Source organism: Mixophyes fleayi, chromosome 1, assembly GCF_038048845.1.
Source record: "Mixophyes fleayi isolate aMixFle1 chromosome 1, aMixFle1.hap1, whole genome shotgun sequence".
In the NCBI taxonomy this organism is placed as follows: Eukaryota; Metazoa; Chordata; class Amphibia; order Anura; family Limnodynastidae; genus Mixophyes; species Mixophyes fleayi.
In genome coordinates, this window is record NC_134402.1 from 25,913,939 (window position 1) to 25,930,259 (window position 16,321).

A 16,321-nucleotide genomic window follows, 5' to 3' on the forward strand; every position below is an offset into this window, starting at 1 on the left:
TAGTTGCGTTAATACCAGTCAGTGATAATTCCTGCATAAAGTGTGACATTCTCAAGCTAATTGCTTACACTCGCATCACACATTTCCTTTCTGCAAACAACCTATTGGATCCTCTTCAGTCAGGCTTTCGCTCTCAACACTCCACAGAGACTGCGCTGACCCAGGTTGACAATGATCTAATCACAGCTAAAACTAAAGGTGATTACTCTCTTCTAATTCTCCTTGATCTCTCTGCTGCATTCAACACTGTTGACCACTCTCTCCTCATAAAGACGATACAATCCCTAGGTCTTCAAGGCACTCTCCTATCCTGGGTCTCATCCTACCTATCTAATTGCTCTTTCAGTGTTAATTTCTCTGGAACAACATCCACTCCATCTCCTTTATTAGTTGGATTACCACAAGGCTCAGTCCTAGGTCCTCTGCTATTCTCTATCTACGCCACTTCTCTTGGAAAACTAATAAGCTCCTTTGGATTTCAGTATCATCTCTATGCGGATGATACACAAATCTATCTATCCTCTCCTGATCTCACACCATCTGTGTTGTCTTGCGTTACTGACTGTCTTTCTGCCATTTCATCTTGGATGTCCTCTCGCCAACTCAAACTCAATCTTTCAAAAACAGAATTAATTATATTCCCACCCAACAATAGAAGCTTCCTGCCTGACGTTTCTATTTCTGTTGACAACCTGACCATTAATCCCATCCCACAAGCTCACTGCCTAGGTGTAAACCTTGACTCGCAACTATCCTTTGTTCCCAACATCAGTTCTATATTTACATCATGCTGCATACATCTACAAAACATTTCCAGAATAAGTACATATCTCACACAAGACACTACAAGAACTTTAATTCATGCACTCATCATCTCCCGCATCGACTATTGTAATTCCCTCCTTACTGGTCTTCCCAAAATAAGACTAGAGCCCCTACAATCTATTTTGCACTCAGCGGCTAGATTGATTTTCCTTGCAAATCGTTTTACATCTGCTGAGTCACTCTATCAGTCTCTACATTGGTTGCCTGTTTACACAGGCAACCAACCTCTACATTGGTTGCCAATCTAAAATTCTTCTATTACCATACAAGGCCATCAACAAATTTGCACCAACATACATCTCCTCACTTGTCCCAAAATATCTCCCTACTCGACACCTCCGTTCTGCACAAGATCTGTGTCTCTCTTCCACTATCACCACTTCCTCCTATTCTCGGTTACAGGACTTTTTTTCGGGCTACACCCACTTTATGGAATTCCCTACTCGCACAATAAGACTTTCCTCTAGTCTTCAAGCCTTCAAGTATACTCTGAAAACCCACCTCTTCAGACAAGCTTATAGTATTCCTTTACCACCCTCTTAATATCCCTAGGTTACGCTTTTACCACCGTCTACACAGCTAAGACAAGACACCAACCATCTGACCAACATAGTTGTGTGACTAAGCATACAGCCCACTAAATACTTTGTAACCTTTGCATTCTAGCTGGACAAATATTCAATATGATGTAGCACTTACCCTTGTGTATCAAACCATTGTCCCATAGATTGTAAGCTTGCGAGCAGGACCCTCTTACCTCTCTGTATGTATTACCCAGTATTGTTGAATTACTGTTTGTTCCCAATTGTAAAGCGCTACGGAATCTGCTGGCGCTATATAAATAAATGATGATGATGAAGAGGTCCACACACTAACTTTGTGGAACATTAGATTCATTAATGCCATCAGGGAATGTTAACATGGCCCAAGCAATAGACTACCCTATGGTTGCCCAGTCCAGCTGATGGTATCACATTCAGTCATTGACTGAATTCTTAGGAAGAGAATTAAAAATGAGACCCCCACATCTTGCCCACCTGCTCATGATGGCTGCCATCTGTCCTTTTCTTTGCTGGCCAGACCAGTAGTAATGACAGTTGGTGCCGACGTTTTATAATTAGAAACACACATAAGATAAGACGGTATTTTATCCAGAAAATGTGGTAACCTTACCCACGACTGATATTGTGACTGCCACAAAATATTATCAAACTATTTCTGTACAAGCCACATGCACAACGTAAAACATGCTAAGTTGGAATGACATCAGTCCTACATAGACCATGGTGTATTATTCATATGCAGTCACAATGCTCCAGCTTATTTACAGCAGCAAAACTGCTTCCAAAAATGCTGGTGGGTTACAATTAATAAGCAACCATAGTACCACGAAACTGACCATCTGCCATTGTAATGCTATGCCATTTTTCTGTATAAAGCTTCCATCCCCACCGTATTGTGTACTTTTCCCACAATTGCCATTCTGCTAAAATATTAGCTTATACAGCTATTAACTCTTCTCCACCTCTGCTGCTCTGCATGTAGATTGCAAGCAGAGATGATATAAATCGCTTTGTACAAGGAGTTATATTTCCTCATTTCATTTCTCATTCGAAATGTTCTCTCTCTCCCTTCCGTGTGTCCTGGCCACAGAGGAACCTTCATCCAGACGCTTTTTCAAACATTAATATATTATTTCATCCTTTGCCCACTGTCTCTGATTAATATATCTCCCCTGTAGATAGACTATAATGTATGGTGGATGTTGAAAAGCTTTTCAACGCGATTAGAAGTGTAGAAAAGCAACATGTACTTACATGATGAAAGCTTTTCACACATCTAAAGTGTCTCCCCCTGCAGAGCTGGGGATGTTGGTGCCGTAAAAGCGGTTACTACCAGAGTCTGATAAACCTTTCTCAGCATCCTGACACAAACAAGGAGATCAGTGATTGCAACGGTTTACATTTCTCCGTTTCATTTCTGGTATTTTAACTTTCAAGATATTGACCCGAGCAAAGCGCTTAGTTTCAGACACAAGGCTGGATTTACTAAACTGCGGGTTTGAAAAAGTGGAGATGTGGACTATAGCAACCAATCAGATTCTAGTGAACATTTATTTAGTACATTCTACAAAATGAATCAATCATTCAAATCAAATCAATCCATCCTAAATGCTGCTGCAAGACTGATCTCCCTCTCTCACCGCTCCACATCTGCTGCACCACTTTGCAAATCCCTACACTGGCTCCCTGTGTCCTCCAGAATCAGATTCAAATTTCTCACCCTTACCTACAAAGCCCTCAACAACACCACCGCTTCATACATCTCAAATCTCATATCAAAATACTCTCCCTCCCGCCTGTTAGGAACCCCAACAGCCAGCAACACAAAACCCGGAGTATACTCAGAAGTCTGGTTTTCGCTGGAGCCCCTAATGGTGGGCACAGACTTGGCCGCAGACAGCTGAGGGTCGTGAGTTGTGCGTTGACTGGGGAGAACCCAGCGATAGCGTAAAGGAGTAAATAGCAGAGTGAAATCCAGGCAAGGGTTGGGGGCCGGCAGCAGACAGAATATCCAGTAAACAAGACCGAGGTCAGAGGTCACAGGCAAATCAGCAACGTAGGAGTCCAGGCAAAAGGGTCTAGGGGCACAGGCAATCAAACGAAGTCAGGTAACAGGCAAAGGTCGGCAACAATAAATCAAATCCAATAGTAACAGGAGCAAGAACTATAGCAGGCTAGTAGCAGCAAGCAGGAACTATAACCGGCAGGGGAGGATTGCCTCTCCCTGCCTTATAAATGCACCCTAGCCAATGGAAAGGGACTGGGGGCAGGACCTACATTTAGCCACCTGGCTAAGGTATTGATTAGCGCGCACGCCCGGCTACCCTGAATGCCGGGACGCAGCGCTGCATCTAATAGCGTCCCGACCGTTGAGGCGGAAGTGACGTCCCGGTCGTCATGACGACGGCCGGGATGCCGGGAGACAGAGGGGAGCGAGTCGTGGCGGTGCCCAGAGCCGCCGCGGCTCGTAACACCGCCCTATTAGATCTACCTCTGACCTGCGCCTTGTCTCGTCTCAGATAACCACCCCTCACTCCCGCCTACAAAACTTCTTCCGTGCTGCTCCCCACTTATCACCACGCCCAATCAGACTTTCCCACAGCCTTCAAATCTTTAGATGCTCTTTGAAAACCCATCTCTTTTTTAGAGGTGACCTTATCCCCGATAACACTATTCACACTAATGCACCCTCACAACTGTCCCAATCTCTACTCTGAGCCACACTTGCTCCTCTTGTTTCAACTGTGCCCTCTACCACTTAGAATGTAAGCTCTGTAATGAGCAGGGTCCTCCATACCCTTTATTTTTATGTCACCATTCATTTTGTTTGCCTTGTCTGTTCTTGTTTTACGTACGTACTGTTTTATGTATGTCCTTGTCTCCCCTACTGTGCGGCGCAACGAAGCACTGTGGCGTCTTACAAATCTACAATATTATAATAATAATAATGAAATGACAGCTACAATCTGATTAGTTGCTATAGGCAACATCTCCGCTTTTTCAAATCCGCAGTTTAGTAAATCTAGCCCTTAACATTTCAAGTATTAAATTAAGAACTAATCAAGTGAGAAACTGTCTTTTATAAGTGACATGTTACAGGTCGCTACGCCAACGTGTAGATTTTCTTAGACTGATAGCCATCACTAAATCCTTGTGTAGGTAAGGGAAAGCTTTCAGAAATTATAGTGGTTTTAGAGTAAAACAAAGCTACTCCCTAGGTGAATACATTTATTAAAAGATATTACAGACGAAAACATTTTCAATCAGGAGAAACTCATTCAGTTTGAATTAGGTAAAACTGGAATATTGTGCTACCACTGTGCCATAGTTGATAATAAAATATAGCATCGGATGATGGTAACAAAATAATCTGGGAAGTTTCCCTTCCCAGTACTTCTATATCTGTCCCGTCAGATCCCTGGCTGTACATAAAACATGGCAGTGGATGATCCCGCCATCCGCTGAGGCCTCCCTGCACTGGCGCCTCCAGATTCTTAACGGCTGTGAGAGAATTCTTTTAATATATGAATATGGAATGGAACGGCCCTGATGTTATGGATCTTGGAAGCTGCAGAGAATTCTTTAAATATTCAAAAGATTAAACATTCCAGAAGGTAATACACTTATACCAGGTACATTCAAAGAAAGAAAATTCCCTATTTTTTTAAAAACTTAATTTCTGTTATTTCAAAGAGTGTTACTGACCTATATTTTATATATGGAATAACTGAAGTGTTCCTAATAAACTAGATATGTCCATCATGGTCTCTTGTTCACTACTGTTCACCCAGTTGGGAGCATAGGATCGAGGTGCCGCTATGTGAAAGAGAAAGCTACCTTACTGTAGAGCCTGTATCTGCACTTAGCATCAACCATTATTGATTTATATACTGTAGATCTTTAGGCTGATCAACAGGAGTGTCCGTTACATGTCAGTAAAATGCACATATTTACTCCACACATTACTTAGGTATCTGGTAAAGTGTAATGGGAACTTTGTACACCGGGTAAATGCACAGCCAGAAGCCTGGATACTACGAGCCAAAAATCCCCAGCCTAGAATGATAATAGATACGACCTCCGGAATGCTGACAGCTTACTTCCAGCAGTGACGTCTTCCTGGACTTAATTTATTGAATTATAATAATCATGTCTGTGTACTAAACACACGGCAAGTCTTTCCTTAGACATAGACTGGGAATCAGGATTTATACTTAAGAAAATGCTCGGCAACATGGTGATGCTGGCAGCTAATGCATTATATCAGGTGAGCTGCATTTTGCACCACTAACGAGTAGAATTATTGTTGTTATTCTTTCAATAGGTATCAATTTTGAGCAACGGGACTCTACTTTTATAGAAAATCAGTCCTTACCAGCTTTGTATTCAGCAGTAAGTTAATATACATTGACCATGGCCTTATCTGTGTGGAGTTTGGTATGTTCTCCTCGTGTTTGCGTGGGGTTCCTCCGGGTGCTCCGGTTTCCTCCCACACTCCAAAAACATACTAGTAGGTTAATTGGCTGCTATCAATATTGACCCTAGTCTCTCTCTCTCTGTGTGTGTGTGTGTGTTAGGGAATTTAGACTGTAAGCTTCAATGGGGACTGATGTGAGTTCTTTGTACAGCGCTGCGGAATCAGTGGCTCTATATAAATAAATGGTGATAATAAGGGTTATGGTGCTTAGAAATAATCTTAATGAATAAGTGATAGACAGTCTCAGATGTGTGTTATATATCTACAAAAACCTAGCACTACCTCCAGGTTGCTTTTAGCAACTGCTTGAGGGTGCAGTACCTAGAAAAACAAACCACAAGGAACAAAACATAGTCTAGTAATTAAAAATAATTTGTAATTAATAATAATTGAAAGAATTTCATATAGAAGCAGGGTAACCTCGTAACAAAGACTAGATAAAAGTAGGCTTATCTGACATCAATCCATTGAACAGTAGAGGTATGAACGCAGCAGACCCAAAACTTGTGATCAAGATATGAGAACTCATACTGGACCTTCTTAGCCAATTCCTATTGGAAGTAATCCAGTTCATGTCCATAAACTACCTCAGGGATGACTTATAGGGCCTGGTTCATTAACAAATGCGAAAATGAACAGAATGTGCGTTTTTTAAAAAACTGCACTTACATCGGGACATACGCACGTCCATATTCATCAAGGAGCGGATGTATAAATACGTCTGTTGATGAATACGGGTCTAGGTCCGCTCAACTCTAACAGACAATACACTGCAGGATACGTCCAATACAATTGTGGAATATAAAGTGGCAAAAGAATGCACAGAAAAAACTTATAGGATGATAAATGCGTACCAGAAACAGAAGTATCAGCAATATGATTAAAATCGTCTTTAATGTATAAATATTGCCCATACATTAAAATGATTAAACCAAGTTTATCTGGAATCGTTACGAACAACTGATATTACTAGGAAACTGTCTGTGGCCAGGAGAATCATTTCTAGAAAAAGTATCCACAGGAAAGTAGGCAAGTCACTTCCATGTCCCAGGAAAGAACCCAACGCGTTTCGTCTTCTGGACTTCCTCAGAGGGTACTTGGTCTGTCTGTGCACTTCTAGCTGGTGTTCTGATCCCATATTGTAATATGATGCTCATATTAAAATGTGATGTACGGCCCCTTATGCTTCTAACAGCCACTTGTGAGGCGCCTACGAAATATAAATCTGCCCAACAATGGCCTCAGGAAGACGCCCTTTCTGTACACGACCTACGTTAAACCACCCCGTCCCTCCCCCGTTCCACCTCTTCAGATGCAAGCAAGTGCAACTGTTACATTCAAGCATATCTGCATAGGAGTGTATCCGTGCGAGCTGTTCTATAATAATATATTAATATAGGACTTCAAAAGCAATGTAACAGATTTATGTTTTAAGGCAGATGTAGGCAAGTTGGGGCTTGCCAGCTGTTTTGTTACTAGAAGTCCCAGCATGACACTGGGTTTGATGTGGAAATGTCCGATTCACTTTAATTCTCTAGGTACTAGCCCTGCAAAGCAGATTGTAAGTTAATGGAACACAGTATAATAACCCAGATCTCAGTGTGAAACGAAAGAATCCGCAGCGAGTTACATAATGATATAATGAAAGGGCTGACGGTGCAAGCAGCCGGATACGTCTCTATACCCGACTCTGTTAGTCCCTGTGTCAGAGGAGAGTAATTGACCAGTGCGATAGGAAATCTGTGCACTACAATGATTGTAGGTTGGCACTGACAGAATAAGATAACAAAGAGCCCGACAGTCTTGACTTACAGCTGCTGAAATCCCCAATAGCAGATTACACCAAGGTCTTGGCAAATTGTCTCTGCTTTGTGCCACTGACAGCTTTACTTATTTATTTTGAAGAATAAGATCTCTAAGTGCTCATACATGTCTATTACTCTTCTAAAATAAGATAACGGAGTAAAATGTACTGTATGTAAGAAGAACAAGGCTCCTATAGATTACATAGGGACAGACACATGTTTCTTTTGTCCGTTTAGTATTAGAGTAATTGAAATCTTATCCCTCTGAAACATTTTCCTTCTTTCTTGCGCCTCTTGTTTAAAATTACACTTAATCTGAAAAGAAAAATGGAAAAATATATAGAGAAGAGGCCTTTGGAGAGGTATATTATAGAGACGTAGAATGTGCATTTGGTAATGTCCAAGAAAAAAAAAGGAACAAGTTTTTTGGACTTACCTAAAACACATTGCAGATAGTGGAATTATATATCTGTGTGTGTTTTATCTATTTTATTATAGTTATTGTGATATATTGTATTAGATGAAATACGTAGGGAATGAATTAATATTTTTTTTTAAATTTAGATTCAAACTCCGCTGTTTCCGTCTTGATATACAGGTACAATATATCTCTCTAAAGCATAGTTACCTATCTCCTGGAATGTCCGGAGACTCCCGAATTTTTGGGAGTTCTCCCGGACTCCCGAGAGAGCAGGCAAACATCCCGGATGCAGCCATCTCCGTTGTTGAAGAGGGTGGAGGCGGGGCTAAACACGTCATTGTGGCCCCACCCCCTGCTGCGATTGGCCAAAATTGTCTAAGATTGACCGGGGCAGGGCCTAACGGCACAACGCACGTAGCCACGCCCCCTCGACGGACCCTCTCCCGGACAGCTGCCTTCAAAAGTAGGCAAGTATGCTCTAAAGGCGCCCCTTTCTCTCTATATATTTTTGGAGTTTGCTCCTTAGGATTGGCATACCTAAGAGAGGGTGCGACATTAGATTATACAACAGGTATAGCATAATACACAAAATTTGTATGGTGAATCATGAGCGCTTGAGAGTTGTCAATTCTTTAAAAAGAAAAATGGATCTGAAATGTCCAAGGTGTCTTGTAAAATTCACAGAAAAATATGTAAACTTCTGATACCATGACATAAGTAAATAAGCACTAGATCTAAATTACAACTTACTGCGTTCTGTACACAAAGCTCTTAGCAAACCAAGAATCAGCTTTACTGTACTATAAATCCGTATGTCCATAAGCGTTTAGGGGTGATCATGGAAAAGAATAACTGGCAGACAGCTGTTTGATATAATAGGATGTAATAGATAGAGCAGCTGTAATAATGTATATAATGTAATAAGACATATGACAGATCTCGTAAGACAAAGGTGTCAATCTATTTGAGAGCCGAGGACTCCAAAACCAATAGCTGTTTTGTATAGCAGCTATCCTTTGTGTTTTATCATGATATAAGTATTGGCCATTGTTTCTGCACCACTGGGACACCAACAGACTTCTGGATCTTCGGACTTATGGTAAGGCCAATGTATTGGTTTACCTATTGGAAACCTGCAACAATTTAGTAAGTTAGAGCAAACCTTGGATAGCTCCATATTTTCTTGTCTTACATATTGCAAAGTTCATTCCTCACTATGGTCCTGAATCATGTTCGGACGTACTAATAATGAGCACCTGTTACTCAGTAATGCCACCCACCTCTAATAATACCACACTACTAATAATGATCACATGTTACTCAGCAATGCCACCCACCTCTAATAATACCACACTACTAATAATGATCACATGTTACTCAGCAATGCCACCCACCTCTAATAATACCACACTACTAGTAATGAGCACCTGTTACTCAGCAATGCCACCCACCTCTAATAATAATACACTGCTAATAATGAGCACCTGTTACTCAGCAATGCTACCCACCTCTAATAATACCACACTACTAATAATGATCACATGTTACTCAGCAATGCCACCCACCTCTAATAATGCCATACTACTAATAATGATCACATGTTACTCAGCAATGCCACCCACCTCTAATAATGCCACACTACTAGGAATGAGCAGCTCTTACTCAGTAATGCCACCCATCTCTAATAATGCCACACTACTAAAAATGAGCACCTGTTACTCAGCAATGCCACCCACCTCTAATAATACCACACTACTAGTAATGAGCACCTGTTACTCAGCAATGCCACCCACCTCTAATAATAATACACTGCTAATAATGAGCACCTGTTACTCAGCAATGCCACCCACCTCTAATAATACCACACTACTAAAAATGATCACATGTTACTCAGCAATGCCACCCATTTCTAATAATACCACACTACTAATAATGAGCACCTGTTACTCAGCAATGCCACCCACCTCTAATAATACCACACTACTAATAATGAGCACCTGTTACTCAGCAATGCTACCCACCTCTAATAATACCACACTACTAATAATGATCACATGTTACTCAGCAATGTCACCCACCTCTAATAATACCACACTACTAATAATGAGCACCTCTTACTCAGTAATGCCACCCTTCTCTAAAAATGCCACACTACTAAAAATGAGCACCTGTTACTCAGCAATGCCACCCCCCTCTAATAATACCACACTACTAGTAATGAGCACCTCTTACTCAGTAATGCCACCCACCTCTAATAATGCCACACTACTAAAAATGAGCACCTGTTACTCAGCAATGCCACCCATCTCTAATAATGCCACACTACTAAAAATGAGCACCTGTTACTCAGCAATGCCACCCATCTCTAATAATACCACACTACTAATAATGAGCACCTGCTACTCAGTAATGCCACCCACCTCTAATAATACCACACTACTAATAATGAGCACCTGTTACTCAGCAATGCCACCCATCTCTAATAATACCACACTACTAATAATGATCACATGTTACTCAGCAATGCCACTTACCTCTAATAATACCACACTACTAATAATGATCACATGTTACTCAGTAATGCCACTTACCTCTAATAATACCACACTACTAATAATGAGCACCTGTTACTCAGCAATGTCACCCTTCTCTAATAATACCACACTACTAATAATGAGCACCTGTTACTCAGCAATGCCACTTACCTCTAATAATACCACACTACTAATAATGAGCACCTGTTACTCAGCAATGCCACCCACCTCTAATAATACCACACTACTAATAATGATCACATGTTACTCAGCAATGCCACTTACCTCTAATAATACCACACTACTAATAATGATCACATGTTACTCAGCAATGCCACTTACCTCTAATAATACCACACTACTAATAATGAGCACCTGTTACTCAGCAATGCCACCCACCTCTAATAATACCACACTACTAATAATGATCACATGTTACTCAGCAATGCCACTTACCTCTAATAATACCACACTACTAATAATGATCACATGTTACTCAGCAATGCCACCCACCTCTAATAATGCCACACTACTAATAATGAGCACCTGTTACTCAGTAATGCCTCCCACCTCTAATAATGCCACACTACCATAGAAGCGCCATGGAGTGGGTAAGGCTAATGCGAACCATCACATTTACCTTACTGTTGGATATGTCAGATGGATCAGTCATTCTAAATAATAATGTTCCATCTCCAACATCTCCTCTAATCTATAAATGCCACTTTCTTTTTTAAATTCTTTCTTTCCACTTCCCCCACCAACCCTCGTGCTTCTGTTCATCTGCACTCTCTTTTTTTCTTTCAGTCTCCCTCTCCCTAACCGTTCTCACTAACTTTATTCAAACCCCTTCTTGCCAAATCCATTATTGCAGTAAGTCATTAATGCCCACAGATGGTGCTCTGGACTCATCAGTTACCACCGACTACAATCCCCATACACGATGCAATGCAGCTACATATTTTGGTAGCACCCCGCTGTATCTATGACTTATTTATTGAATGTGCAACGTGTACTCTATACAGGCTTATTGAGATCACACGACTGGAGTCTAGAGATGCTCAGTAAAGAGAATTATTCTGATTTACACCCCAAGCTAGCAGAAAGAACAAGGTGATGGTGCAAGTTACACCTCAGTTTGAAACTGGAAAAGGCGTAAGCTACAATTTCTCTCCAGCTGTCTCCAGCTAGCATGTATGAGACAGAACATTCCACTTCAAGCTGAAGACCTGACGGCTTCTCAGAATGACCACTACATACTGTGTAATATGGAAATGGTTTGAATTATATTTAATAGGTTACAGAAAAAAAAGTTAACTAACTTCTTCTTTCCATCACCACTAGTCCTCCAACCTTTAGTAACTAAGGGCCTGATTCATTAAGGATCTTAAATTAAGAAGTTTCCTTTTTTAGTCTCCTGGACAAAACCATGTTACAATGCAAGGGGTGCAAATTAGTATTCTGTTTTGCACATAAGTTAAATACTGACTTTTTTTTCATGTAGCACACAAATACTTGATAGCTTATTTGTACACTGAAATTTAAAGTTGATATTTGTATGCTACATGAAAAAACAGTCAGTATTTAACTTATGTGCAAAACAGAACACTCATTTGCACCCCTTGCATTGTAACATGGCTTTGTCCAGGAGACTGAAATAAGAAGTTTCTCAAGTTAAGATCCTTAATGAATCAGGCCCTAAATGTATATTCTGTCACATATAATAGTTGCCAAGAAAATTTACAGCTGTACAGACGTAGTATATGATATTTGTAGTTATTTACACTAATGAGTGGCCAGAGGTTGTTAGGATCACATACGTCAATTACTCACCAATTGTAGAGCGAATAGCTGTGCGTTTGTCTTAGTAAGACATAAATATAAAAAGAAGGCAACAGATATAACTTTACTCAAATATATTTTGAATGAATATGAAGATTTTAGTTGTACTACTGTCCCCATAGATCTCTATGAGGACAGCTACTTAACAAGCTCTTAAAGTGGCATTAAGGATATCCTACCTCATTTTATGGTCCCCATAGGGTCTAATCTCTCTGCAGTATAGATCTACGGCTTTGAGTGCGTATGTGCAGTAGATACATGCCAGACAAACAATGAAATTAAGTCTTTCGCTGCAGCAAATAAAACATCACTGGGGGAAATTACTTTGCTGTAATTAATAGCTCTGAAAAATTGGAGCGATCATTTGGCAAAACTGATTGCAAAATATCTTGGAGAAACCCCTATAATTGGTAAATAGGCCCCCTATACCGAAATGGCAGGGGCAATCTGAAATGAAAACATTTTAATTCCCTCCCATGTCTCTTTATTAGCTGTGGCTGAAAGGTATTTTAGAAAAAAAAAAGTTAAAATTAAGTGTGGTCTAAATTTGACAGCAGGAAGCAATTTGCGTAAACGTATTTTCTTTTGCAGACATGCGCTCTTCAGTCACAGAACAACGATTCTCAGAATTTAGCTTTATGCATCTGCACAGAACCACCATGGAAATAGGCACTTGGAGAAGCTTCAATCAGCAAATTGGGTGCATTTTGGCAAACTCATTTCCCAACGGGCATTTTTATCATTTTCACCCATTCTTGAAAGTCGATGACACTGCTGTTTTCATGAAAACAAATAAAGTAAGACAGAAGTGAACATACAGGAAATATTGAATGATAAAGCAAACATATTCTTACCTAAAAGGCATAACCAGACAAGCCACCAAGAGATCTGCCATAGCCAGCGACATGATAAACATGTATGTTACAGTCCTCAGTCTCTTTTCCACCACGGGACAGATGAAAACCACTGAATTACCCAAGAAAGTGACTAGATCAATAACAGTCAGTAATAACCCGACAGCTACCTGCTGTGGACCTATTTCCAGTGTCTTATTCCCTTCTCTTCTCATCAGCGATGAGGTGTACGAGCAGTTGAAGAGCACAGACACATTTTTGTCCGTCGGCATTTTCAGCTCTTATGACCTGTAAGGCACAAAAAGAAGGAATCTAAACTTGGTCTCACAGAAAGCATTTTGTCTCTGCACATAATATCAAATGCTCTTTCAAGTGTTCAAAGTAGATTGTCTTGAATTTTTTTTTTTTGCATTTAATAAGTAACTACAATAGATCATATTATTTTGTGTACACAGTTCAGTATATGAAGAACATAACATGAAATATACAAAAAGGAAGTGATATACCTAAAACAATTTATCTCACTTACATTTCCTTATTAAAGGCCAAGTAAACCCCCTCCCAGGCATTAATAGTAGAGATGCTCACTGACCCCCGTGAAGTGGGTTTGGTTTTGGATCTGGATTAACTTCGTGTTTTGGTTTTGGTTTTGGCAAACCGGTCTCGTGTGTTTTGGTTTTGGTTTTGGGGTTTTTGAAAAAATCCTAAAATATGCTAAAATCACATCATTTTGCTCTTTTTTTTTGTTCCTACATTATTATTAACCTCAATAACACTATTTTCAAGTCATTTGCAGTCAATTCTGACCGCCTCACAGGTCACAATATTATTTTCATAAACTTTCGGATAAATACTGCAGCGACCTGGCTGGATGGTAAGCGACAGAGCAATGACACAAACACACGGCAGTTCCTAGCACAGCTAGGACACAATGGCACACAGCAGTGGCAGAAAAGACAAATGGGGGTTCCACCCTCCCTCCCACCCCCGCTATGTTGGATCTTAAAAAGGATTCCAAAAAATGCGGGGTCAGAGATCCGACGTTTTGTTTTGTGTTCAAATCCGAAAAAGCACAAAGGTACCGAGACGGCTCGGATCTGCTAAGTTTGGGTAAATTCGGTTCTCGGAAAACCGAGCCTGAGTATCTCTAATTAATAGTATATTAACACTTTCATGCAGAGGCTGCTGGTTCCTATGTGCTCCTAATTTAGATGCATTTTCACACCTTCCTTCCTAAGTATCTGCCATTATGAGGCTATGTCATTCCTGCAAACAATTACTGTACTAAGTAAAATCCGTAATATACTCTGCTGTGCTTAGGAGTCCAAAAGAGTTAGAGCTTGGAGGAATGTTAAGGTCATTAAAGATAAAGAAATTATACTGAAGAAGACTTTAGAAAACTTTTATAAGAAAATGTTATAAATTTGGATCAATTGGAAAATTTGGTCAGATAATCACATACTTGTCTACTTTTGGCAAGTTGTATCCGGGAGAGGGGTGTGTCTAGAGGGCAGGAGGGGGCGGGGCGCGGGAAAACGCATCATTTCGGCCCCGCTCCTGCGACAAATATGCCGTCTTGTCACGGGGGCGGGGCCAAATGACGCGATTCACTGCAAAATGCGTAAAAAAAAATTCCATGTATAATCATGAATGACTATAATATTGACAAGTAACATTAATTGAAGATATATACTTTTTCTATGCGTTCTTTTGAGAAGAGGTGACAAGCAGTACTGCAATTGCAAAACTACGACATGATGTGGTGTACGGCAAAGATCTTCTAGATAAAACCGATGCATTTAAGCCTGTGCAAGTCACAACAAAAGTCCAAAATAAAACTGGTCCATCTGTACAGGATAACGCACTGAGGATGCATGAGACTTCAATGATGTGAGCAATGGATGCACCTTGAGAAGAACTGAATAAATAGGTAAGGATGGATGTAAAAGGACCTGTGGTTGCGCCTCACATGCGCACGTTACGCTCTTATTCTGTTCTCAGATACACTCGTTATAAAACTCACACTTTTATGCACTTTTCCTTACACAATTTTGCCTTTCTCAGTCTTTTTACCACACTAAATAACACTTAAGCTTCACATAATTATTTATCCAATAATCACTGTATCTCAGCAGTACTTCACAGCATATATTCTTTATAAATAACCAATACTCACAACATATGTATGTATTCACATTAAAGTATTTTACTGTTAATACAGAAGAGCTTGTATTCACAATTCACACATATATCATCACGTTATTCAACATAACATAGTATATCAATATACAATTAACCCTAGGTTCACCACCAATATTCCTTACACTATCCTAGCTTTACATATGTATCTTTAATAAGAATTAGCATTTATAATATTGATTTAACTGTCACAGATATCAAACAATAGCTACACAGTTATATGTAGTTATATCGGCACACACAGTGGGGTTCTGCTATGTAACTGCACATGCGCCAACGGCGCATACACAGTTGCAGTGTGGCGCATGCACCGTAGGGAATGCACATGCGCCAACGGCGCATACACAGTTGCAGTGTGGCGCGTGCACCGTAGGTACTGCACATGCGCCAACGGCGCATACACAGTCGCAGTGCGGCGCGTGCACCGTAGGTACTGCACATGCGCCAACGGCGCATACACAGTTGCAGTGTGGCGCGTGCACCGTAGGTACTGCGCGAGTAGCACATGTGCAGTTGTACTATGTACGCATGCGCTCACACTTGTCGCACACACCGCAACCCCCCCCCTTCACAATGAATATCCAGTTATTAGTTACTAATTTGTGATATTTTTAGAACCTCACTTCAAAGTCCTCTAAAAATATAAGATGGCCATTTATTTATGCACAGTGATGCGGGCACAGTGATGAAATGGAAACGGGTCGCTCTTTGTCTTTGAAAAAACTCACCAAGAAGCCAACATTCGAGTTACAAGTTAAACAAATTGTCGGAAAACGTATATATATGAAACGCAGGAGTAGT

The 16,321-nt window shown here is 40.5% G+C and overlaps 1 protein-coding gene across 2 annotated transcripts in view; it reads right to left on the reverse strand.

Moving 5' to 3' along the window:
* Positions 1–16,321, reverse strand: part of LOC142112431 (histamine H2 receptor-like) — a 117,655-nt gene that overhangs the window by 92,534 nt on the left and 8,800 nt on the right. For both annotated transcript variants that reach the window (XM_075193979.1, XM_075193980.1), the window contains exon 2: positions 13,322–13,609. In XM_075193979.1, the coding sequence (XP_075050080.1) occupies positions 13,322–13,593 (272 nt within the window). In that variant the 5' untranslated portion in view covers positions 13,594–13,609. The remainder of the gene's footprint in view (positions 1–13,321; positions 13,610–16,321) is intronic.